The sequence below is a fragment of the Rhinolophus sinicus genome, chromosome 11 (assembly GCF_057876585.1).
Source record: "Rhinolophus sinicus isolate RSI-liver-muscle chromosome 11, RSI-T2T, whole genome shotgun sequence".
Taxonomy (NCBI): domain Eukaryota; kingdom Metazoa; phylum Chordata; class Mammalia; order Chiroptera; family Rhinolophidae; genus Rhinolophus; species Rhinolophus sinicus.
In genome coordinates, this window is record NC_142511.1 from 7,023,111 (window position 1) to 7,048,715 (window position 25,605).

The following is a 25,605-nucleotide window of genomic DNA, read 5'->3' on the forward strand; positions in this document are numbered from 1 at the left end:
CAGGCAATCAGCTAAAATCTATCAGAGTTAGAGAGATGAAGGCAGAGAGCTGACAGAACTGCTGTAGGAAATAGAACAAATTAAGTGGTGTGGACACATCAGGAGGATGGATCTAGCAGTGAAGTTTGACTCAGTGACTCAGCGAGGCAGTTAAAATCAGGGAACAAATCTCAGTCCAGAGGAGGTGACCAGTAAGAGGGAAGAGCCATGCAGAAAGATACCCAGGAATCTTGTGAGAGAAGAAAGTGCTTGATGAAGCAGCCCTCATATTGCAAAGAACAAAAGGGGCCAGGGCACTGTAAGCCCACCTTGAGTTCTCTCGGAGTCTCCGTGGCTTCACTTGGAGGACATACTGTCACTTAGATCCCTGACACCTCTCTCATCGCATAGCTTCTCTAAAGTGCAAAGACAGACAGTGGGTTCCTATGTGTACCTCATGGTAAATTCTAAAAAGCAGCTCACATGCTGGCCGACAGGGATCCTTGTCCTGGGTTTAGGGCCAGACACCAGGAGTGCACTCACCTGGCCTTCAAAACCGTTACATTTATTCACTGGAAAAGTGGCTTCACCTGAATGGCAATAACGCTTTAGCAAGCCATTTAGATGAAGCAAAATTCTGTGAGGCAGGTATCGTTATCTACTGTAAAAATAGGTGAAAGTCTCTACTAGGCAGGTTAAGACCATCCAGCTAGTTAGTGCTGGATTAGAACTCAGGTCTCTTCACGCCCAGTCAGCGAGGTTTTCTCTACAGTGTTTGTATCCAGCACCACAGGTATTAACCATATGGCACTAGTCCCTGAGGTTGGAAGAGAAATCAATCGGAGTCTGACTGTACTGTGTTAGAATACTAGTTCCCCCAATATAAGTTTGTAAAGAGCTGCCTTGCAATGCATTGTTTCCATCCTCTCCACTCCCTCCAACAAGGACACTCCTGAAGCCGCCCTCAAACACAGCAGGCCTTCCTCAGTTTACAGCTCTAGCCATGTATCCCCCTTTTGGCTACACGAGTAAGGGCTCTGTACTTTGTGTGTATTTGTGTTACAGACAACCTCTTCTTCTGACTGCAAATAAGAATGTTGTGATTCGGATGGATGTGTCACCTGGGAGGACACACTTAGGGCTGTTTGTTGTTGGAACTCTGGAGAGGAGAGGCGTTGGGCTGCATCATGGGGAGGGAGATCCCCTGGGATGGTTGCTTGGCCCAGTTCCAGCCCAGAGCCCACTCTCCTGTGGAAGGTCAGGAAATAAGGAGCGGGGCCTGTGGACATCTGCTTGGAGAGGTATTTCCAAATTGCTCTTTCTCCTCTGGAGGTTCAGTTGCAAATTTAATTTGCCAGCTAATGATGGTAAATTATCATAATTAATTGATGAGTGCGAAAGTGGTTTGAGTGCGAAAGTGGTTTGAGTGAGAAAGCACTATACATAATTTCTAGCGCAGTCAATTTCTGGTCTAATTTGGAGGACTAATCTAGGAGAGAATAATAATAATAGTTTATTTTAACGGTTTGGACTAAGGCCTTCTCTTGGTCTGGAACACTGCCTTCCGGGAACATCTCATATACTCTCTGGTTTTCCATTCAATTAAAAAATAAAGTTTCCCTTTGCCAGAGGCATCCCTGGGAGAAGGAGGCTTGTGAGACGCCCAGGTGTCTTTAAGGTCCAGTGGGTAAGAAAGAAAAGTAAATAAGCAGTTATTATCTGGAAGACAGTGCTGTAGGAGGGAGATATCCAGGGAGCTGTGGGGTCACGGGGGTCTGGAAAGTGCCCTGATGCAGGATGAGTGGGACCTCTTCAGGTAGATGTGGGGAATGGGAAAGTAAGAAAGTCAATCTGAGGAGAGAGAGTAACATAAACCTCTCTCTCTCTCTCTCTCTCTCTCTCTCTCTCTCTCTCTCTCTCTCTTTCTCTCTCTCTCTCTCTCTGTGTGTGTGTGTGTGTGTGTGTGTGTGAGAGAGAGAGAGAGAGAGAGAGAGAGAATTCATTTGAAGAACCACCAGGACAGTGTGTCTGGAAGGGTATTAAGAGATATAATCAAAAGGCCAAGGGGACTTTTACTTCAAGAAGATAAAGTGAACACAGGCATTCTTCCTCTCCCTGCCAAAACTCTATTAAAGGGATGATAATGGGTTTTTACAAATATGTAAGCCGTAAGGACAAACAGAACAGGAGAAACACAGATAAGACATTTTAGAAGCTAGGCAATACATGGAAGAGTGGCAATTGATTTAGCAGACTGGAGAAAGTGGAATTGTCATCTTCAGTACGCAGTGGGGAGAACTCAATAGGAAGTTAATTTGAACCAGAGATTGTCCCCCGAAGTCTCAGGAATCAGAGGTAACGGGCACTCTGGAAGTAGAGGATCTAAAACCAGGAGAATTGGTTCAAATTATTTTAGAGAAAGAGTTGGACCCCCAAATCGTTTCCCCAGCTTTATGGGAAGATGGCCTCCCATTTCCACTCTGAGAGAAGAGCAGGTTATTCTATCTAGGGGACAAAAGCCTGTAGCTTCTGGTAGCTGCAGAAATATTATGTGACATAAGGAGGTTAAGGGGGCTGTGGATTTTACTGATAAGGAAGTTGTCAGTGACCTTCATTGTAGAGTTTTTTTGGAGTAAGTGGTATTTAGAAGCCAGATTACAGCGGACTTGGGGGGCCCAGGAATCAGTGAGCTGAAGCTGATTATTTCTTAATGCCTACCCCTCTAACTCAAGCTAGAACTCCATTCATGTTCCAAGTCACATCTCCTGGAGGGGACTGTGTTTTCACTCAGGAGACCACTTAGACACACAACATTGGGTTTCTACAATGACTTTGTGAGAACATTTGTAGGGGTTCATGGGTCCTGGCCAATCCTATTATTGCATTCTTTGGTTAGTTATTTTAATCTGTGTGTGTGTGTGTGTGTGTGTGTGTGTGTGTGTCTATGTGTGTTAATGTGAAACCTTAAATGGGATGAAGTGCTCAGACCGACCAGAGAAGAGGGCATTGAATGACTGCGTCCTTCAAGTAATTTTTTAGCATGAATGGGGAACTTCTTGCCTGGAAAACGAAAAGCCTTCTTGTGATAAGAATGGGTGGCGTTGATTGATTTGTCACTGGGCTGTCAGGTTGTACAGCATTGCTGCTCCAAATATCTATCATTTATCATTCATTCATTCATTCATTCAAATATCCACCACGGTCATAGGAGTTACAGAGAGAAAAACAAGAGCAGGTATGGGCTGGGCTCTCAAGAAGCTTCTAATAGAAGAAAAGGGATGGTTCGTGTGCCCAGAGAGCACTAGTCCAAGGTAAAAGGGCTCAGGAAGCTTATTCTACGGGAGCTCGTCTGTCTAGATTGGCTACAAGGAAGTACTAGATTGATTGTTCTATCTTGACATTGCCCCTCAGTAACCTGAGTGCGACCTCAGTCTTTCCAGGACTGTGTGAGTTGTGACCTCATGACTTTAGGGCTATTTCCAGACAGAGTAGCTGGGCCACATACAAAGGGAGGGTGAAGAGGAGGTTCTATCTGAAGCTGGTATTTGGAGTTTATTGCAATGTCTCCTCCCTGTAAAGGGACTATGAATCAGGGTGCATGAGTAAAATGGTACTTCTGACCTGCGGAGTGTTTAAAGGGGTGCATTAAAATTTAAACGAGGAGAGCCACAATCCTGCTAACTGGAAGGTCCAGATCTTTCAGTGGCATAGCCAGATCTGTGGCTGGGATATCAAATCAGGTTTACAGTACTACCCAAAATATCAATGCTCAGAGCCTGTCTATCTTTGGCAGGCAGAAAGTTCTCTCGTTTCCAGGAGTTTCTCTCCCCGAATATTTTTGGGCCCTTCCTCACAGATTTTGTTTGTGCATCTCAAATGATCTCTCGGTCTCCTGGGGCCAGTGGTTTCTCATAGCTTGCGCCAGCAGCTGTGACAACTCTGTCCTTGGCTGGCCACGGACGTCGGCCAACCAGGGATGCTCTATATATGTCCAGATGGTCTGTTGGCCTCTGGAACTCTTCTTTCTCTGGGTTAGTTGGGAAATGCCAGTCTCTCTGACCAGCTCTTTCAGGGGTGCTTGGTACAGCAGTGCTGCTGGGCCTCGGTGGCAGAGTCTCTCCTTGCCCCACAGCCCACTGTCCCAGAATGGACAGTTCACCTAGCAGGGGGTTGGTTGGGGTCACGTCAGGCTCCACACCATACTTCTCCGGAACCTTTGCTTCTCCAAATCTCGGACCCCTTCCACCACCATGTTCAGTCATGATTTGGTTTTGCTGTTGGGCTCCAGGCATATCAAGGGCTGTTACTAGGGAGCAATTTTAGGGTCCTTGAATATTTTCTGGCAGTTAAGAAGTTCTCTAAACATGCTCAAGGAATCCCCAGAACTTCTTGGGGAAGGATTGCCCAACCTTGCAAAAATGACCCAGTCAGCTATGTGTGTGGGTCAGGGAGAGGGTAGGTAGGGGTATGGTTTTATTCCAGGGCTGTGGAATTCAATAGAATTGTTCCAAACATGAAAGTGTGTATAGTGAAGCTCTGAATGGCTACGTACTTGGGGTCGGGAATGGTGAAGTGGACACACAAACACACCAGAAGTTTGGGTGGGAACATTCAGACCTGAGTCACTGCCAGCGGTAGCAGCTCCCTTGGTTTGAGTGCATGTGGCTCATCAGTAACACGCTATTAGAGCTTGCGGGAGAGTGTCCGCTCTTAGGATTACTGAAACTTGCAATTTGTACTAGACAGAGGAGATGGAATGTGTGTGGGTGACGGCAGAACAAAGTATAATTGAATATAAAGAAAGAAAGTTGGGGCAGGGGATGAAAAATACTTGGGGGAAGAGGGCATTTGTCACTCCTTTCGGCCACCTACCCAACTCCTCCCCGGACCCTCTTTATCTCTGAGACCTTCTTTATCTGGCCAGTGAGCAGTATTCTCTTTTCTCTGTAGAAGCTCGATAGCATTTCAGCTTTCCTGACAGCTAGACCACAGTCACATGACTGCCGATTCACAATCAGATTCAGCCAGAGTGGACTTTGACTGGGAAGCTAAGAATCTGAAAGAGCTGGGGCTACCCAAGCCCCATCTTGGTGAGGCTAACGGCGCCTGTGGTAGCTAGACCCAGCTTCCAGAGTCCATGGGGATACCGGTTCGAGCACCGGGGCAGGCATCCAGTAGCAGTGTTGTCAGTGGAACGAGCAGTTGCGTCTGGTCCAGTAGAAGCAACAATCATATCTTCATCGAATCAGTTCTATGAGAGAATTTGGGTTGTTTTTCTTGGACGGGTGGTGTTGAACCCTGATTCTGATCCTCGGGGCCTCCATGAGCAACCCAGTATCTTTTAGTAATTCCCTTTCTGCCACAGTCACCCAGCTTGCGTCTGAGAACTTCGACAGCTAAATAAACAACAAGCGAAATCATCCAACAATGTAGGTTATGAAATGTTTGAAAAGGCGCCCACAATCCTATCACTTTAACACAAAAATAATGACCCCTCTGATCTCCTCAAGACACTTTCCCAAAGTATTTCCAAGGAGACGAGGTATCATGGGGACAGAAAAAGTCTCCATCATCAAATGATTTTGGAAATTTGAAAGATGTTCTACATCATTACACAGTTTTCTTTGTTTCAATACTTAACTTCTCAAAACCTTTAGTATGTTAGCTCATGTTGAGAAGATTCAAGAAAGAAATAAACAATTACATGTGTTTTCCTGGAAACTCCTCAAAGATTTTGAGGCGCACATGCGGCAAAATGCTGCCTTATACTCTTTTTGTAGATGCAAGAGACGTACATCATGGCGCTGAGGAGGCCTGGGTGGTCTGGGCCCTGCTTTCCTCTTCTGTGCCATAGGAACTGCGAGGACAAGGCTTTGGAGAAAAAGGAAGCTTCTCTCGTTCCGAGAATGTGGGCTCACCCAGCAGGCGACGAGGGGCAGCTGCTGCCCTGAGCTAGCAGACCACGTCATGCCCCTTGGTCTCTGATCATGTACATTCTGATAGAAGCCGGTTGTCAGGACTTGATACGAGGGCCGAGATCTCCTCATCCTGAAATTAATTTAATGTATTTGGGCATTTCCAACTCACTAAAGAGCATCTCGAACTTCTCACCCACTCCCCAAGCTTAAGGGTGAGACCATTCATGGTGATTTGACACAGACTATAAAGGAAGAGAGAAAACTTGGTTTTCCTCAAAGAGAGAAACTGAAGGGCAACAGACCGACTGCAGCAGGGCTTGGCACGCAGTGGGCGTACAGTATCCGTGTGGCTCCCAATTGTGCCCAGTGTGGAAAGAGCAGAGCTTTAAGGAGACTTAGAGGAAAGAAAAATAACGGATCATCTGTGGGGCACTGGTGTTACAGGAAAAAAAAAAAGAAAAACCTTTTCACTTTATTATCTTTTTTCACCTGCTGAGGAAATACGACACTCGCTGAGAGCTATCTCCCAACTCTGCGATGTAACTCTGCTGGTTAGAACGTGGTGCTGAGAAAGGCACAGTCGTGAATCTCCATTCAAATTTATATTCAGTGGGGACGGGAACGTGTTGGGTTTTTTTTTCACTGCTGTAGTCCCAGAATACAGAATAGTTGCACTATAAATACTTGTAGAATTAATGAATTCTGTCTCCTTCGAGAAGAACTAGTTTTCCTAGGCCTCACTGACAAAAAGAAGTTGAACCTCTAATCTCTGCCAGCCTAAAACTTCTAGTTTGGTATATAAATGTGTGTAGAAAAGCAATTACCATCATATTTCTTTATGTTCCCTTTGAAAAAGTGTTATTTTTCATTCTGCATTGTCCTGTTTGGTAGGAATTCACTCTGAATTGTCAACTTGCTGCAAACTTGCAGGTTTAGCTCTGTTTCTGGTAACATAATGGCTAGGTACCTGAAAACAAACTTCCTGCTAATAACAAGGAAAAATGAGAATATATATATATATATATATATATATATATATATATATATATATGTATGTGTGTATATATATATATGTGTGTGTGTGTGTGTGTATATATATATATATATATATGTATATATTTAAATCTTTTAAAAAACAGTGAAGAACTGCTAAAATACAGCAGCAAGGATTTCTCAGCTCAACATTTCAGGGAGGGAGGGAATCAAGAGAAGTAAGCAAAGTTTTTACCCTGAGGGCTGTAACTGAATCTGATGAACTTGAGCTTCAGTTTTCATAGTTTTTTAGGACAAGTGCATGTGTGAGAGAGAGAAAGAGAGAGAGAGAGAGAGAGCGCGCGCAAAGTCTAATGTCTGTCCCCAAATCCTGGAACTGCAGTGAGTTCCAGGCTAAGTATAAATGTAATCCAGAACTAAACCCAACTGCACCCCTTCCATACCCAGTAGATTTCAAGGCAACTTGCCTAAGCACCAGACAAAACAGAGTTAATAAATAATAATGATAATAATAATAATAAAGCAACCTCTCCCTGATGATTAAAATCTTGAGCTGACCTTTGTGTGGACATATAAGTCAAATTCCTGTGACCTGGGTGGTCCAACAGATGTCAAGCTTGTGTCTTCCACCAGCATTCATGCAACGATAATAGGCTAACTTATTAGCTTGTAAGTAGGTAAAATCGAATCTCAGACGAAAAAAGCACCTGGCAGTAAATCTAATAAAGATGTGTAAAACCTCTCAGAAGAAAATTATAAGCCTTTATTGAGAGACATCACAGAACATATAAGTTGAGAGATATTCTGTGTTCATTGACTTAAGATTTGTGAGAGGCCCATTCTTCTAAATTATTAGAGTCAATCCCATTCCAATAAAAATTCCAATTTTTTTTCTGCGTGGGACTTGACAAGCTGAGTCTAAAATTTGTTTGGAAGTACAGCGTCAAGAATAGCCAAACACTCTTGAAGAATAAGCACAAAGTGAGAAGTCTTGCCCTATAGTTACCAAGCTTTACTTTAACCCCATAATAACTGAGCTATTGTGTGATTGGGGCTGGAATTGGCAAAAAGACTACATATTAGAAAGATAGTATTGCAGATCAGTGAGTAAGGGTAGACTTTTAAATAAATACTACTGGGAAAATTTATTATTCATACGGAAAAATAAAAATATGACCCTGCCTCACATCATAGATTTTGTTGAACCATATAGAACTGTCTCTTTTGTAGGTCAAAAACAGTCAAATATAGGCTATTTCATAAAATTCTACCTAATAAAAAATTCCAGGTAGATTAAAAACCTAAATGTAAAAGATAAAACCATAGGTAACACAGAACCATTTTCACGTCTCAGAATCAGGAAACAAGACCAACAAGTACTAACCATTAAGGAAAGATTGATAAATTTGATTACATCGAAAGCAGAAACTCTCTTTATAAAAAATACCATAAAGAGTGGAAAGACAAGCAACAGATATTTGAAACTCACATAACTGATAAATGCTTCCTATTTAGAATACATAAAAATAATTCCCCAAATCAATAAGAAAATGACAGGCAAACTAGTAGAATAATGATTCAAGGAGTTATACAGATCTTTCAAATTTGACATATTTTATTATACAGAATCAAAAAATTATGTATATATATATTATTAACACTACCGTTGATCTCATCAGGGAAGTTCTTTAGCATTGGGAAGCTGTTAAGCTTAGCATGGTGGGTACAAGTTTTTCAAAACTCTAATTTTTTTTTTTTTGAGAGCGCCAATTTTATCACTAGCTACAAACACTGTAGCTAGTGACAGGCTCACTTGGCTTATTTTCGAGAAAGGTCTACCAAATACCCAAGTCTGAAAAACCATAGTTTGTCCGTCAGTTGTTCTTTCAAGTAAAAATGGTGCCCATGATAAAAGCAACTAGTTTAGCTGGACATTCAGACAATGGCACCAGTTCTTTTCCTCGAAGCAATTTTTGTACTTAGGTGTGCTACAGAAGTGCTTTAAGAATTCTTCTCATTTAGTCACAGAATTGAAAAGATATGCATTCATGGTCAAGATACAATAATATTAATAATTTTTACTTTTTTGGTAAGTGAAATTGGCATTTAAAAAAAAAATTTTATTGGGGAAGGGAAACAGGACTTTATTGGGGAACAGTGTGTACTTCCAGACCTTTTATCCAAGTCAAGTTGTTGTCCTTTCAATCTCAGTTGTGGAGGGTGCCATTCAGCTTCAAGTTGTTGTCCTTTCAGTCTTAGTTGTGGAGGGCGCAGCTCAGCTCCAGGTCCAGTTGCTGTTTCTAGTTGCAGGGGGCGCAGCCCACCATCTCTTGCGGGAGTCGAACTGGCAACCTTGTGGTTGAGAGCCCGCGCTCCAACCAACTGAGCCATCCAGGAGGCAGCTCAGCTCAAGGTGCCGTGTTCAATTTTAGTTGCAGGGGGCGGAGCCCACCTTCCCTTGCGGGACTCGAGGAATTGAACCAGCAACCTTGTGATTGAGAGCCCACTGGCCCATGTGGGAATCGAACTGGCAGCCTTCGGAGTTAGGAGCATGGAGCTCTAACCACCTGAGCCACCCGGCCAGCCCCAGGGCATTTTTTTTTTTTTTTTACTGTGAGTAAAAAATATGACCATGAGTACAGTTTGTTGCCATTGCCTTGATCTGTGCTAAGCACCTGTTTTACCACCATCAGTGCAAATGTCCATGCAGTGAAAAAGGTAAATATTATCTTAGTTGTCTTATTAAAATAGTTTGGATTTTGTGGATCCCCTGGAAAGGTTTCATGGACCCCTGAGGATCTATGGACCACAGCTTGACAATTGCTACCTTTGATGGGTGATTTCCTCAATGTCAACAGCAAGGCAATGATAGAAATATCTAGAATCCCGGTGTTCAGTTATCTTTCTGTTCTGTCATAGGGTCTCAGGACCATCTGACCAAGTGGGTAATCAAGGACATTTTGATGGGGGATATACAGTGGAACTCTTTTGAGTACATAACACACGTGATTTTGGGGATGGATGTGCTGAGGTCAAAGATGGAAAGGGACAATTTCAACTTTTCTCAAATGTTTTTGTTCAAAATTAGAAATTAACGGTAGGTTAGTTTTTAGACTGGATCAAAAATTTCCTGGGGTCTAAATGTCATGAGCCTACTTACCATAGTTTAGAGGTTAAGATTCTTTTAGTATCAAATAACAGACAACCCAACTGTCTTAAATAGAAAAGGGAGATGTATTCATGAATCCAGGTCAGACCGGATTCAGTCCCTTAATGTATCAGTACCTGGTTTCTTTAGGTATCTGTGTTTAGCCCCATGTAGTGTCAGCTTCATTCTGAACCCAACCTTTTTCATGAAGAGAAAACGGATACACAGTTCCAAGAGTTTCATCCACATACTGCAGATTCGGAGGGAGTGAGCGTTTCATTCTTTGAAGTCACCTAAACATGTTTCCTCTAATCTTCGGGGATTGAATTGAGACTTGTGTTCACCCCTGAACCAGTAACTGTGGGTCCGAATATGACTGTGCTGGTTTGTTCAGGCCTGAACCTCTGTGTCCTGTCAATGATTTTCAAGGCGAGATGATTTTGCCCTCAGGGGACATTTTTGGTTGTCATAGCTGTGTGTGTGTGTGTGTGTGTGTGTGTGTGTGTGTGTGTGAACACAACTGGTACCTAGTGGATAGAGGATGATGCTGGCTCAGCTTTTCAGAGTAGCTTAATCTTGGAAGAGAAATAGATGGTTCTAGAAGTCTGATAATGAGTTGTAGGCCGACCCTAATGGTAGAGGCACTTTCTGAATTGCCTCAGTGGCTCTTCATCTGAAGACGACTCTGTGGGGAAAAAGATCCCAATAGAAAGCAGACCATCTTCTTTGGCACCGAGATGGGAACCCCAAATTTTCCTCACTTGCTGTGAGCTCTGTGGCAACACACACCGCTGCAGGAAGGGACCTCATCGGATTACATGAGAGACTGACCCAGACCTGTCCCATCTGACCGAGAGAAGCAAATGTGAGGGCCACTGCTGCCAATCACACTTGCATATTGACCCTCTCCTGATCCCAGGTGACTTTCACAACCTACATAACATTACACAGATCTACCATGGTGGCTGCATTTCCCAAGCACAAAATGAGGCCACATGGCCCAACAAGCATGGCTGGGACCATGGGACAGAAACATCAACATTGTGTTTTCTCTGAAAAAATCTGGAAGGAAGCATGGCGTCCTCCCCTCACGCCCCTTCCTGTGTCCCAGAACAGCTTGTTTTGGAGGGTGAGCTAGGTAAAGGGGTTTGGTGGTAGGTGTGCTTCTCTGTTACGTACTGAGGGTGCAGTGGATTTCTTTCATGGACGACTATCTATTTTCCCCTTTTGCTCCATCTCTGTTCTTGTGACACAATTCAAGTTTTCCTTGGCTGAGAGTCTGGTTCACCCTGTGCTTTCCCTAATGTCACGGAGCACTCTCGTAGGCGTGTGACTTTATATCCACATTCTCCTGTTGAGCACAGGCAGTGAGTGATACTAGAATTGGAATGTAGGCAGAATTTTGGGACAAAGCCTTCCCTTTCTTCTATCTTTGGTGCCTAACTTACCCTTGGTTTCTTTTTTCTTAAGAAACCTCCAGGACATATGAGATTGTGAGGTATTTGGGGCTCCTAAACAATCAATATCATTTATTATTGTCCATCAGGGGAAGCCACAGAGCTAAAGGTCTAATTTACAAGTGACCCTTGATTTGAATTTAATTGATTCCTGGAAAGCCATGATAAATCGAACCATGGTAAGCCAAACTCATTTTCTGTTAGCACCAGCTTATAAATTCCACTCCCTTTGCTTGGAATCTAATCTCATGCCACAAAAATACCCAGAGTGATTCCAACAGAACGAAGCGACAATAAAACATAGATAGGCTTTTCACACATTTATAACCTATACAAAAAAAGATTCCATAGAAAAGCTATAGCAATGTTCTATTTGCGGGGGGGCTCTTTTGTCTTTTAGACTGAAATGGCCTGACTGATGCTTCTTAAAATGTTGCTTTAATGAAGTCTGAATCTAAGTCATCTTTTTCTCGGTGATAAATCTCTCTCTGATTCTCCATTGAGGGTGATTTGCCCACCCCGAGGGCACACTGTCTTTGGGAGTGTCTGGATAGTTTAGGTTGTTACAACTTGGAGGGTGGTGCTAGTCCTACTATAATTTGATGGGTAGAAGCCAGGGATGCTGCTGACTATTCTACAACACGTGGGATATTTTCCTGCAGCAAAGATTTCTCTGACCCAAATGTCAGTAGTACTGCTATATGAAAACCCTGCCCTACAGCAACCACGGACATTTCAAACTGAGTTAAAATTCAGGTCATTTCCTTGGGAAAAAATAAAAGAGGGTTGAAAACCAGATGTACACGAATGTCTCTCAGAGTATTTAAATGGTACATGATGGAGTTGGAGGGAGGGTGGGAGGGCAGGTGTTTCCATGTTGCAGACTCCGTTGTTACTGAGTCTTCTTGGCCAGCTAAGTTAGCTGAGTTGCCTCAACAGTGATCCAGTTTGTCATCGTGGCCAATTGTTTCAGGGTAGCTTTGGCTGTAAATACAAGTTTTGGTTATTACTCCGTGGGTTTTGTTTATGGAAGGAAAGTCATAAAAGTGAGTGGGGATCACAAATCACACTGGGTATTGCCTGCACACAGACATAATTTACACATTCCCTCAGCGTTCTCTCACTGTTTTTCTTGGATCTTTAAATTTCCTGCACAGCTAGCATATTGGATTTTCATAATTGCTACTGCATTTCTTGTAATGTACCCTCATTTCCCAGAAACCTCTAAAGGGCTTATTGTTTGTCACAAAGAGCAGACCCGAAGCTTCCACACAAGCTATGAATGAGCGTTTAGCTGTGATCTCTGCTCATAGCAATTGTTATTTAAGGCATGAAGGAACATAAACATCTAAAACTTCCAGAACATTTTCCGATGCCCTCTTTCCCTTCAGCTCCCCCAAGGAAGATGCTATAGTAATTAATCCTTTGAGAAGTTTCTCTTAGCTTTTTTGGATTCCAGAAGTTCCTTAATTGCCACGTTTCTTAGTGTTTGACATGTTTGAAATGTGTCTGAGTTTAAAAAAATATTGTCAACATTCAAATGACAACCCTCATCCTAATTAGCTGAATTCTTTTACTGCATATCTCTTTCCAGTTCCTCATGAACACATAAACATAAGTTTGGAAATTGTACTCTATTCTGTTTTAAAATCTTTCATGTGAGGGGCTTATTAGGGAGTGGGGAGTTTGGTACAAGTGGCTGGAAACGAAAGAGGCAAAAGAGGCAAATGAGATGACATCTTTTCAAGGGGGACCAGGCCTTTCATTCCTGCACATCCAGACAGCATTGGGTCTGGTCCATAGTAGGTGCTCATTGAAGGGGATGGTGAGATGAGAGAAGACGTATAGAGACACAGGTGCGTGGGGTCTGTGCATTGAGTGCACACTTTTTGTAATTCCCTGAAAGCCTGGGCAATGGGGTATATTGCACATATCATGCGAGAGGAGAAATACAGGCTCCGAGGGCCCTTATTGCATGATGACGTCACTGCTGACTGCTGCTGAGGCACATGTCCCCAGGGACACTGGGTCGTTACAGGAGAGACGCGGCTACTGTGTTTTAGTCGGGTTCTTGGTAATTGCACTGATTACTAATGCTGCTAACATTTCTCTTGCTTAATAACCCACTTTTAATTTTACCCCTGGCAGTCCTTAGTTCCCACAACACAGCAATAATTAAATCTCTGTTCAGATGGTTGTAAATACACCCAGAGGTCTTAAGCAATGGGTGAATTATACTCATTTAAGTTAGAACGTAATGTTAGCATTCAGTCACCTCAGGAATTAGCACTAATTACTGAAATTCCTTGAAGTCCCCCTCCCTCCCGTGAGTTTCCCATCCCCAGAGAACATGCAGGGTGAGAGTCAAGATTTGGATTTGTGCGGGTGACAGGTTTTATGTGCATATAACAACAGTCACTGCTTCAGTAACATAATCTTAAGGTATGGGTTTCCAGAGTGGCCTGTTTGAAACAGGACCAGGAAATGTGGCTGCTTGCAAAGGGCCTTTATTGTCTAGAAATCTGTTTTTAGGAAATGACGAAGAAAGAGGAAACGAGGCCCAGGGAAAGGGCTAAGGAAGCTCTCTGCCCCCTGTTCCCGTAGGGCACCTTCAGTGGGAGACGGTCACCTGGCTGGGAGCTGGGATTCTGTCCCTGTTTCTCACGTGGCACCAGGGTTGAGAAGGGCTTGCTCTACCTAGAAAAGACTAGCAGGAATGAACCTTTAAAAAAAAAAATTAATTCCAAGTTTGAGATTCTATCCCTTTTAAAAATACGTTCTGTTTCCCTTTTTACAAGGGGACATGGAGCAAGGTCCCTCCCTCTTGGCCTTGGGGAGTCACAGTGTTCAGTCTGTCCTGACCACCTCAGGGACCAGGAAGCCAGGCAAATGTGGGGGCCGGGCCAGGCATCTTCCACCTCTCCTGGCCCTGCCCCTTCAGGTTGTGCTGTTTCTGTCCTCCGACTCTTAGTCACGCTGTTCCCTCCCCAAGCTGAATTATTTCTATTGGCGTGAGCCCCAGCCAGGTGGACCTCTCCAGGTAGTCTCCCTGCACACCCCTAGCCACTCCAGCCGAGAAAGCTCGTCTGCATTTCTGGTACCTTCAGCACCGCCCTGCATTACAGGTATCTCTGTTTTCCTGGCCCTGAACTGGGTGTAAGTCTCCCTCATGACCCTCCTCTTGGGGCTGTAACCTGCCTAATGCTACCTGGAGGTTAGAGTTGACCTTCCAATGTACACTGGGCCCATTTTCAAGGGAGACAAAGGGAGAATGTTTTCCCAGGTGCCCAAGTCTGAGCGGCAGGTGGTCACAGGCGCTGCAGACTGACAGAGCCCAGGGTAGGCAGGCTCAGCAAGTTGGGCCTGTTGCACATTCTCCGCCAGCGCCCGTAGATGGCACTAGAGCCTTGGAGATCTGGCTACCACGGGCGCTCCGGGGTTGAGGGAGCCGGGCAGTGGGACAGTCAAGACCAATCGGGTGATGCTGGGACAGCCAGCAGAGGCTGCCACCCATCAGTGACCTTTTCTGACGTGAAAAGCAAAGGGGAAGATGAAGGATTCAAACTGGGTGGGAGACAGGCAAGGAAGAAAGGGTGCGGTGGAAAGAGGAGAAGGAGTAGGTAAAAGAGGTCGTGAGGATAGAACGCGAGAAGAGGAACAGGGAAGGCAAGGGACCCGGATGGGGGAACAGGATGCCAGGTATGAGAACAGCCTACCCGAACGGGGGGTGCAGAGACGACGTCTGGCCATAGTGACAGGTGAACACGGAGCAAAGGGGGAGGCAGGCCACTGGTGCAGAAAGGCGTGTCCCCTTCATTCCCCACAGGGCCCAGAAGATGCACCTCAGTCCTTCAGGATCTTTTATTAACGTATAGAAAATGTGTTTAAAAAAGGAACTATACAGAGGCTAAAAGTAATCAGGACTAACAACACTGGTTAACAATGGTTAACGAGCGGAGTTTCCAGTCTTTGAGCTCCAGTGCCGTGAAAGGGTGGGCATGTTGGTTTGTCCGCTCCCTTCCTCCGTAGGCTTTCATTTTTAGTTTAGTTCTTTTCCGTGTACATCGCCCAGGGAGTGTCTACTCCACTGTCGTGTTTTTCTTCTTCCTCCCAGCCTTCCTTTTGAGGAAATGCTTTCCCAAGCACGTTGTAGCTATAAAGTCAGTAAATTGGTCTTTGTTATTTTTACCTGAAAAGGCTGTTAAAGGTTAAAATGGCAAACACAAGCTCGGAGCGAGTGGAGGGCTTGGTGTTGGGGATTTCTCGGGACAACCATCTAGAGACCACAGGGTGGGTTTCAGCGGCCTGGCCCCAGGGATCAGCTCCCTCCAAGCCACAGTGACTTGCTTAGGGCGCCTGGAGTTCCTCTGGGCCTGGAGCATATTTGAGTTTGGAATAACTGGGCGGGTGGGTGATAGGAGGGAGGGTCTCATAGATTCTGAACCTTGAGCCTGTGGGACCCTGGCGTGAGTCTAGGCCTCCGAGAGGGCTGGGCAGAGGCAGGGGGATGGTGGGAGAGCATTTTCTTGGCTGATGTGTTTGCAGAAACCATGGTGTCTGGTGCATCTAACATATAGGTGTCACTGCTAACAGCAAGCATCACTGCTGCCCAAACAGCCCCCACGTGGAAGAGGACCCTAAAATGCAGAGTTCTTTCTTGGGGAGATCTATCTATTCCTGTGTGTAGAAATGTCATTCGATGAAGAGAAAGGGGTTCATTTCTGGAGTTTTGGCCTGGCAGCTTAAAATACAAGTTACCAAGAACTGATTTCCTTCTCAACTCCCCCAAGTGACAAAGAGAGCTGAGCTTGTAGCCCACGGTCCTCTGAGCCCCCAGCCCACTGGGGGAGGTGGGAGCAGGTAGGGAGAGGGAAAAAGAAACTAAGGAATGAATTAATTTTTCTCCTGTCTTCTTCTAGCCTCATTCCTCAAAATATTCCACTGATGTGCTCCTTCAGGGGACCACGAAGAAAGACACCTTTGTACCTCTGAGAGTCTGGAAGGAGGGCACCCCAATGAGTCTGTAACATACAGGTTTTAGCCTAAAAACTCACAGGATTTCTGCATTTGATACCATCTGCATTGGTTTGATTATATTAATAATGTAACCACTTTCCTCTCAAATCCAGGCATAAAATTGATACTCTAGGAACACGTGCCACCACGTTTATTCTGTGGCTTCCCCTTCCCCAATCCTGGGTACATTGTCTGCCCCAGTTTGGGAGGAATGACTCTGCAATTTCCCTCTCTTCTAATGTAGGGTGAGAAAGAGGCTGCATATTCCTGAAGGAGTGGGGTCAGGGAAATAGTGTTTGTGTTGTGTTCTTTACCTTCCCCTCCCAACCTGTTGTGACCCCCTTCCTCACCTCCCACAAAACAAAACAACAAAACAGAAAACGAAACAAAAAGGAAAGTAAAAGAGCTGCCAAGTGAGGTTCAAGATCCTCTGGGATATATGGCAAAAACAGCGCAAAGACTGACTCCCTTTTCTGAAAAGATGAAGAGGAGAGAGGAAGTGGTATCAGAAGCCCCTTTGTGAAAACATCAACAAATCCAAGATGGTGGCCACTTGGCTAAATAAATATAAAAGGCTCTAGTCTCATGAAGTAGCAAAGCAAGGGTTTTAGAGTTAGACAAAGAGCTTCCTATTGTAGCTCTACTTAATCCTGTGTGACTTTAGGCATGTTTCTTAACCTTTCTGTGCCTCCACTGTCTCATTTGTAAAATGGTTAAACTTGAGTCAGGGTTCTGGTGAGGATTTAACAAAGTAATATATATGTTGATCTCCTAGCCCCGTATCTGGAAAACAGTAGGTGTGCCATAAATACCATTTCTCTTCGTCTTCGTCTGGGGAGAGAAAAATTAAAAAGCCTGTGCCAGATCTGATCTCAGTTCTGTTACTAATTAGCTGTGCTAACCTGGGCAAGTTGCCTAACCTTTCTGGGCCTCGGTTTTCTCAAGTTTGAAATTGTGTGTTGGGTCCGATGTTCTCTCTGTAGTTCCCTCCAGCTCTGAAGGTGTGTTTCCACCTTCGTTTGGAGACAGCGATGAGCATATTAGCGTTCAAAGACAGGATGTTAAAAAGCAACACAGAGTCTCCCTGGGGGATGCTAAAGAGTGACAGAAAGGAAACAGTGCTCATCCATGCATTTGCCCCCTGGCCCTGCGTCTGAGCCCAAACCTGCTCTGTGGCTTAGGTGTCCCCGGCCTCCTGGGATGTCTGCACTGCCTCCAACGAACCCGTGGGACTAATGAGCCAGTACCTGGGAGAGCGACCCCAGGGAGACTGAAAGGGTTAAATATCTCTCAACTGGAAATTTCGCATCAGCCCAGCCTCACAGCTGACAACAACTAGGAGCTGTTTTATTAAGAGAGGGGCCAAGTTTTTCTGAGGAACAAGAGCTGTGTTATTTGGATATTCTGTAATAGCCTTATTAAGCTTGGGGAGCGAGCGAGGATTTCTGGTTTGGAGGAAACGCAACACTGTCCAAAGGCTGTGAGGTTTGCCAAGGACGTTTGGACAATGAAGTCATGCTTTAGGCGAGGGGTGACCTTGAAAAATTAATCAGAAATGCTGGAGGTAACAAACCAGGCTTGGGACTGGGAAGGAAAATGGAGGTCGAGGCAGGGTTGGTTAAGCAAACCAGGAAAGTCCTTCTGTTTCTGGGTCTGTGCAGGGGGCAGGCCTCTGGGGCCTTCCTTTCTCTTCAGAGGCAGTGGGTGAACCGACAGGCCTCTGGTGGGAGGGCAGGGGCCGGAGGTCCAGGTCTTTACCAGGACCCCTCACACCTGAGCTCTGCACTGTTACTGGGGGCCTCCTGTGGAAAGCTTGCTCTAGTCTCTAATGCTCCATCAGCATATTTTTTTATGTTCCTTGGTATTTTATATTTTATGTTTCCTTCTTCTCAGCTCGTTCTCAAGGCTTGAACAGCACAGAATGGACAGAAGCAAATCTAGTGTGTCTACAATTAGGATGTACCAGAGCCACTGCTTTTAAATTGGACCCGAGGCTACACCAGCACACCCTCTTCAGGTAGACTGGAGTTCTTCCCCTACTTGCTTTTTTGAGGTTTTTGTTTGGTTGGTCATTTCCCATGAGGCCTGGTGGTGCCACACTTGTTGAGGAAAACTTTATCACATCTGTGTGGGGTTGGGTTACGGAAGAAACAAAAGTTTAAGGAAGCAGTTAGTCAAAGATCTTTTGGAACGTGGCCAGGGGCCCCTGAGGTGCAGCCAGAGACAGGCTGCAGGCACAGCCCAGAATCCAGCCCTGCCTGTGACTCACCTTCGCTCAGAGCCCAGCATGGCTCTGTCACTGTTACCTAGAGGAAAACGACCACCCAGGGAGGCCAGGCAGAGTCTGGTACCTGGAGCTTTGTGCATCACGCAGACTTCTGGGCCCAGATTAGGGCCCCAGGCTTCAGAGGACCAAGGCCCTTCTTGCCGCCTTTACAAATCTGAGGCGCGTGCAGACAGACTTTCCCCGCTGCTGTGGGATTATGGAAGCTGAACTCAAGTTAGAATCTTTCATAGGTTCCTTTTCAAAATTTTAAGAGTGGACAGCGAGATGCAAGAAGAGTTCCCCTTTGGAGGGAAAGAAATGCAAGCAAGGAATTAGATCGAACAGGAGTCTGCCGATGAGAAAGAAAAACACATATCCTGAGTCAGTGACTCAACCTTTTCTGAAATTCTGGGTGCAGGTGAAAAGAAAAAGAAAAAAATGCTTTCAAGGCCCAGGAGAATTTGCAAATCTGGGCCACTCGCTAGTCTATTTCAACCCCCTTGGTTTGGTGCATCCACTGGTCTCACGGGTTCTGTTTTATTTTTTTCCAGAGGAGAGGACAAAGAGGAGCTCATAAACTTTTTCTCCACTGCTGCTTTTAAAAGAGCTCTTTGAAAAGGTTCCATAATGACCTTTTGTCCCTTAATCTACAGCTCTGTTCTGGGACTGGATGTGAAAGTCTACATGTGGTGAGGAGTGTTTGGTTTGGCATTGAGCTCTCTGGCAGCCTTGGTTCTTCAGGTCTGTCTTTGAAAGAACAGTTTTCAGTGTGCGGGGTGCTGTTTAGTTCCCAGGTGGCAGGGAGCAGGTGTGAGGTGTCTTGCCACTTTATGAGGAGTGGAGTGGGGTGTGGGTAGGTGAAGGGTAGGGCGGATTTAACTATTTGTGGAACTTTGCTCTGCGTTGCCTGGCTGCCACTTTTCTTATTGCTGTTCTTTTATAAATCAATCTGCTGTGCAAATGTGTTGGCCAGTGTTCCTGGGTCCTGATTTGGTGTGAGTTCTCCTGGAAACGTGGAGGGACTTACTGTCCTCACCCCCAAGATAAGTTGCCCAGGGTTACAGGAAGGGGCTGAGGGTTGTGACCGCCACCTTGTGGTGACACTTAGCACGTCTCCCTCTCTCCAGTTAAATCTGGTCTAAAGGCCAGCTGGAGTTTTCCACAGATTAGTCTTTCGCATCCCCCTGCCTCCCGACCCCCTTTTGTACGAATCTCCTTTACCTTCCAGAAATAACCGTGGAGAACGTGAGTTTGCTGTGTTAAAAACTACCTTTCTCTGATGGGGAAATGCAAAAAGGGAAAACTGGATCTTGGGTCTAGGCAGTGAGTCTGTGCAGTCGTGGGTATGTTTTGGTTTGTTTTTGTAAGTACATATCCTGAGGTGTTTGCAGTTAAGCTGCCCCTGGGCAGGGTCCACGTCTAATCCTTTCGTGTCCTGTGAGGGTGCTTAGGCTGAGTATTGCCTAATGGGTCCTCCCGTGGGAAGACCACAGGTGCTTGGAGGAGCAGGTTAAGCAGGAGTCAGTGAGTAAAGGGGAAAAGCTTTGAGTCAAATTGACCACGGGCCTTGGGGAGAGAATGGGTACCGTGTCTCGTACACGTGGTGAAAACTCCTGAGAACACTCTACTTAATAAAAGGAATCTATAAATCCTTTTCTAGAGGACTAGGTGAGCTAATCATTGAAGTTGCTTTAAAATGAATCCAGGCAATGCTGCTGAGACTATTTATAGCCGTGTTCTACCAGGTAAGATGGTGCCAGCGAGAGGCAGGTTTGGGTTTCCCTTGATGCTTCTTGGCTTCTCCTTGAATGAAGACCTATCATCCCTTTCCAGTTCAGTTTCCTTCATGAGGTGGGCTGTATTGGCTCTGCTTTCATGGACAAAATGAGTTCAGCCTCTTGGCATAATCTTGTCTATAGTGTTTTCTCGTGTGTGTGTATGTGTGTGTGTGTGTTTTACTTATGACTTCTGAGTCAGTCTTCCTTCCTTCCTTCCTTCCTTCCTTCCTTCCTTCCTTCCTTCCTTCCTTCCTTCCTTCCTTCCTTCCCCTTCAATTCTCCTCTCCTCTCTTCTCCTCCCTAAATAAAGTGGGGCTTTAATGAATTTTCATTACTTGTATTCTCGCACCAATGACAGTTTCTACTCAGAGACCAGCAGTACTGACTGCCAAACTGGAAAGGAAAGTTAGAAGCCATTCTAGTATAATCTTCCATGCAACAGGTGAGCAAACTGAGGCCCAGAGAGGTGAAGCCACCTCCCTCATCTCCTAGAGCGAGCAAAATGGCAGTGGCAGGCCTGTACCTTAGCTCCCAGGTTCCTCATTCAGTGTGCTTCCCACTGTTCATCGGTGTTTCACTCTAGTTCAATCTTATTTAATTCACAGGTTTCTTGAAAGGATTGTTTCTGTTTCTTCCGCCTTCTCCTAGTTGTTCTGATGCCCACGGTGAACTGAGAAATGAAAATGTCACCTGTTTCCCAGCACCAGTTATGTCAGTCACATCCACACCACAGCCGTGAGCAAGACCTTGGAGGCCGGCTAACGGGAGAGCGTCTACAGAGAGTGGTGGCTGGTGTCATCTCCCAACACTACAGGTGTGACCATCAGCCTGAGGGACTGTCCTTTCCTGGTTATCTGGGCTTGGTTAGATGGTGGATGTTTCCGTTAGAAAATTGCTAACTCTCGGGCGCATCCTCTAAATGGTTGGGCAAGGTACCAAGATGCCCCAGTTTGAGTAAACCTGGGTATTAGAGAAAGTGGAACTGGGGCCTTGAGGAAGGGGAGATGGCAGCTGGGGAAACTGGACATGGATTTCGGCAGATGCTATCGGGATGGTTGCAGCTGGCATTTGCTTTGGAGAAGCTGAAGGGTCACGGCTTCTACAGCCTCCAGCTGTCTTAGACTTAAAAATCAAATCAAGCTAGTGAAGAGAGCACATCTCAGAAAACGGGAGGTAGGCCCCCGGCCCTCCCCTATTCACCTTTGGATTCCTAGATTTCATTTCCTCTGGCGCTTTTCATTTTCCCTCTCAAAGGCAGAATAATAAAAGAAGATGGAGAAAGGCTTCTCGTGATCGCTCCCCATTAAGGAGGTCATTCCTGTTTCCCACAGGACCAAAAAAGAGGAAAAAACAGAAACCCCCAAATTCCACCTTTTCCCAGGGACTATCGGGAATGGCTGGCTGGTCATGCAACTCCTTCTGACTCTTACTAAGCCCCCTACTCAAAGGACAGCCTGGCTGGAGGGAGGAGGAGGCCTTCCGTTTGCAATTCAGAAAACAATCCATGACCAACAGGACAAGAAATAGAGAAAAATGGAGCTACCCAAGACCTGTGTTCCCCGTGGGATCTGGAATCTTGATGGTAGGTACCCTGAATTCCACTTCTGTCCTTCCTCAGTGCCTGACCCCCGAAGCACTAAAAGCTACAACCATCTCCCCCTCCCACCCCCCAAAGAAGGTTGTTCTATGTCTGACCTGAGCGTGGGGGCAGTGACTTATGACCCACAGGGGAAGTCACGGGCAACGAACGCAAGTCATGGGGAACTATTATCCAAATGCTGGTTGGATTTGTGGGATCGTGGGACTCTGAGGGTAGGATGGACTCACTGGGGCATGAAGGGAACCTACGACTCTTGAAAGGTAACAGAGGCCACTGGGCTGGTAGAGTAAAGGTGTTGTGAGGTGAGAATCTTTGGCCCATGAAAGAGGACTTGGGTTGCTGGGATGGGGTGAGGTTAATGTTTCCTCTTAAGGGGAGGTGTTCGCAAAGCTCTCTTGCAGAGGTTTCTTCCATGGGCTGGTTTGAGAACCTGGCCATCGAAGGCAGTGACCAGAGCACAGATACCCGGAAGTGAAGCGCAGCTCAGAAGGAAAGAAGGCACGTGCCTGTCACCATCACGACCTGACTCCAGGACTTGCCTTTGACTTGGTCTTTTACGAAAACTTCTCACTTTTCCTCCTTGGTGGGAGAAGAGAGGAAGGTTAAGGATGGCTGGGTAGGAGGAAAGATGGCTGAGGGTCAGGCCCTGGGGGGCAGGAGGAACCGCTGGTTCTCAGCTGATCCCTGCTACTTCCTGCTTCCTTCAGACACTCAGAATATGTTGCAAAGCACGTTACTATTACCCCCCACCCCTCGTTTCAGATTCTAAAATACAAACGAATGACAGGAAAGGTCAGTTGGCTCGCGGCTGCCCACTGCTCAGAAGTGCAAGGACCGCCGTTTCCTCCCTGCCATGACCCGGTGGTTGTAGGGACGCATCTTCATTTCCACAAAGGGGATGGAGAACTCGTGGCCCTTCCAGTGGTACCAGTTGATCCCCTGGGAGGGAGAAAGAGAAGCACGTCAGATCACCCACGATGTGGTTTCACCATTTTCCATGAACACCAAGCTTTGTCAAAGAAGGTACAAGGAGCAGTCTCTTTCCAGCTTCTCTTTTTAAACATTCCTGGGGCTTGGGTCTTTATCTGGAACGTGTTCCAGGTCACTCCGTTTCACCACCTTTGTTTTTGGCCTTTAGGATTTGCATGTACCAGTAACTGGAGTTGAATTTCAAAATCCTGACAGCATAGACGCATTTTGAAGAGAATAATTGTGTTTGGCGGCTCCTTCCTGGTGGGAGAGTCAGGGGTTTCCACGCATGGTGACCAACCATCTTGGTTTGTGCAGGACTAAGGGGCATTCTCTGGCTGCTGGACTTTCAGTGCTAACACTAGGAAGGTCCCAGTTGATCCAGCTGTCACCCTGTCACCCAGCCCAGCCTATGGCCATGTGGTCTCTACTGGGGACAGACAGTCCAGTTTACCCTGATATTTCTAATCACTCCCTTCCTGGTACACTTCTTAGGATGAAGCTAAGCCTGTGAAGCTGTCCCTGGAACTGATGCGCTTGCGATGGAATCTCCCAGACGAGGAAAGGAAATGGCACTTGACTGGTGGTCAAGGGCTTCCCTGGGTGCGTTCTAGCTCCTGAGTCTAAAAGCTTCCCCTTCTTCCTCTGCTTTCTACTCTGTCCTGCCAATATCCCAGTATCTGCGTCATTTTTCATGATAGTCCTTTCCTGAGACTCTGAGTATTTCTTTTTAAAAGGGAATGTAAGACCCACATGTGCATTTAAAACAGAAAGCTAAGGGGCTGTGGATTCCAGAGCCCTCGATCATTTCAAACTGAAAGCTAAGGGGCCGTAAGTTCCACAACCCTGATTCTTCCAAACCTGAAACTAAGGGGGAATGGGTTCCACAGCCCTAATCTTTCCAAGCAGAATGCGAAGGGGCCATGGGTTTCACAGCTCTGACCATTCCAAACAGAAAAACAAGGGGTCGTGGTTTCCACAGCCCTCGATCATTCCAAACAGAACGTTAAGGGGCCGTTGGTTCCACATCCCTGATCTTTCCAAACAGAAAGCTCAGGGGCCGTGGGTTCCACAGCCCTCAAACATTTCAAACGACGGCAGAGCGTCACCTACCTGACTGTGCCTGGACTCGCCGTACTTCCCGTTGAGGTTGGTCCGGTGGCAGTTCTTGTACCACCAGGCGCCCTTGTAGGACATGGCACAGTTGGTAACTGCAATGTCATTGTCTCTGTCCTCGGTGGAGAAAGGGCGCCCCTGGTGATAGCTGAGGGAGTCCCCTGGATAAAGACACATTTGTCAGGCTGTCCAATTTGTTACTCTTCTGTCAGGACTTTCTGAACATTTGACCCTCAACAAATCTGACCTCCACGTAAGGGACCTGCCACTTACCTCTCCCATTTCCACCTGGTTCCTCAGCCTGGCTGTACTGAACTCTTACTCCGCCTCACCTCGGGGGTCAGAGACCTCCATGCTGCTCTCTCCCACTCATTTCCTCATCCCCCGACCTCTGCTCAGAACTCTGTCCACTCAGCTCCACCCCCTTGCCCCCCCATCTGTTTCCTCCAGGCCAGCACTGGGACACACACATTCGTGTTTCCTTTTGTCACCAGAGGACACCATGATGAATTATGGTGTCGGGAGACAATCTGGGTCACCCCCATGCAGCCTGGTTGTTTTTGAAATGAGTTAGTCCAATATTTTGTTAAATATACTCCATTCCAATGACTATTTTATGCCTAAAGTGTGGTAAATTGCACCTTTTATTGGGCACTACAGGCAGGTCTCAGTGCCGCTGGGAATGCTCGGAAATATGAAGAATGACAAAGGAAAGCATTATAGACCTGGCTGAAAAGAGCAATAACTGGACAGATGCAGAAACGGGAAGGTCAACACCTTGATGGTCGTCTTAATTCCAAGAGGCATAAAAATGTTGCTAAAATTATACTTTAGCATTCGGCCCTAAAACTGGAGTTAATGAAAGGACCAAGAACTCCATGTACCAAACAGTGGAATATTTGGCAAAACAGGTTTTATGAAACGTGCCGTAATACAACCCAGGAAACAGATGGGCAAAGCCTCAGAAGCAGACTCAATGTTATGTTCCGACAAATCTATTAATGCGACAGGGCTTCCAGACATGGTTGTTCTGCTTAGTAGAAATGTCACAAAAATCTATAGAGAAAACGTGACCATGTACGTGGTTCTCGTAGAGGAAGGGGAAGAAATGTGGCCAGTGAGGGACATTTAAGTGCCGCTGTTTGCTCCTTGATGGGGTGTTATGATGACCGCTATAAAAGCGGGGCGGGGGGATCTCAGAATCAGGAAGGGTCTGGTTTATTTTCATTAGTTCAAAGACGGCTTTCCTCGGTGTCATTCATTACAGGGGAGATTTCTCCCCAGACAGTAGATGATTACGCTCTCTCTGGATAAGAGCCCCTATTGATTAATCGAGACAAGAAAAATAATCCTTTGCCCTCCCAC

The 25,605-nt window shown here is 45.8% G+C and overlaps 1 protein-coding gene and 1 long non-coding RNA gene across 6 annotated transcripts in view; one reads left to right on the top strand and one right to left on the bottom strand.

Annotated features, from left to right (window-relative positions):
- Positions 1 to 15,341: 15,341 nt before the first annotated feature.
- Positions 15,342 to 25,605, bottom strand: part of TNR (tenascin R) — a 74,474-nt gene continuing 64,210 nt past the window's right edge. For all 3 annotated transcript variants that reach the window (XM_074322509.2, XM_074322510.2, XM_074322507.2), the window contains 2 exons: positions 24,238 to 24,401; positions 15,342 to 23,094 (listed from right to left, as the gene is read on the bottom strand). In XM_074322509.2, coding sequence (XP_074178610.2) covers positions 22,975 to 23,094; positions 24,238 to 24,401 — 284 coding nt within the window. In that variant the 3' untranslated portion in view covers positions 15,342 to 22,974. The remainder of the gene's footprint in view (positions 23,095 to 24,237; positions 24,402 to 25,605) is intronic.
- On the top strand, positions 17,948 to 24,200 carry LOC141569389 (uncharacterized). 3 transcript variants are annotated; one of them, XR_016022716.1, is made up of 5 exons: positions 17,948 to 18,075; positions 18,405 to 18,528; positions 21,257 to 21,369; positions 21,887 to 23,178; positions 23,620 to 24,200. It is a non-coding gene; the product is annotated as an uncharacterized LOC141569389 (long non-coding RNA). The 3 variants fall into 3 exon arrangements; XR_012493005.2 differs by lacking the exons at positions 17,948 to 18,075; positions 18,405 to 18,528 and having other exon boundaries at positions 21,245 to 21,369; positions 23,620 to 24,199; XR_016022715.1 differs by lacking the exons at positions 17,948 to 18,075; positions 18,405 to 18,528 and having other exon boundaries at positions 21,264 to 21,369; positions 21,937 to 23,178; positions 23,620 to 24,199.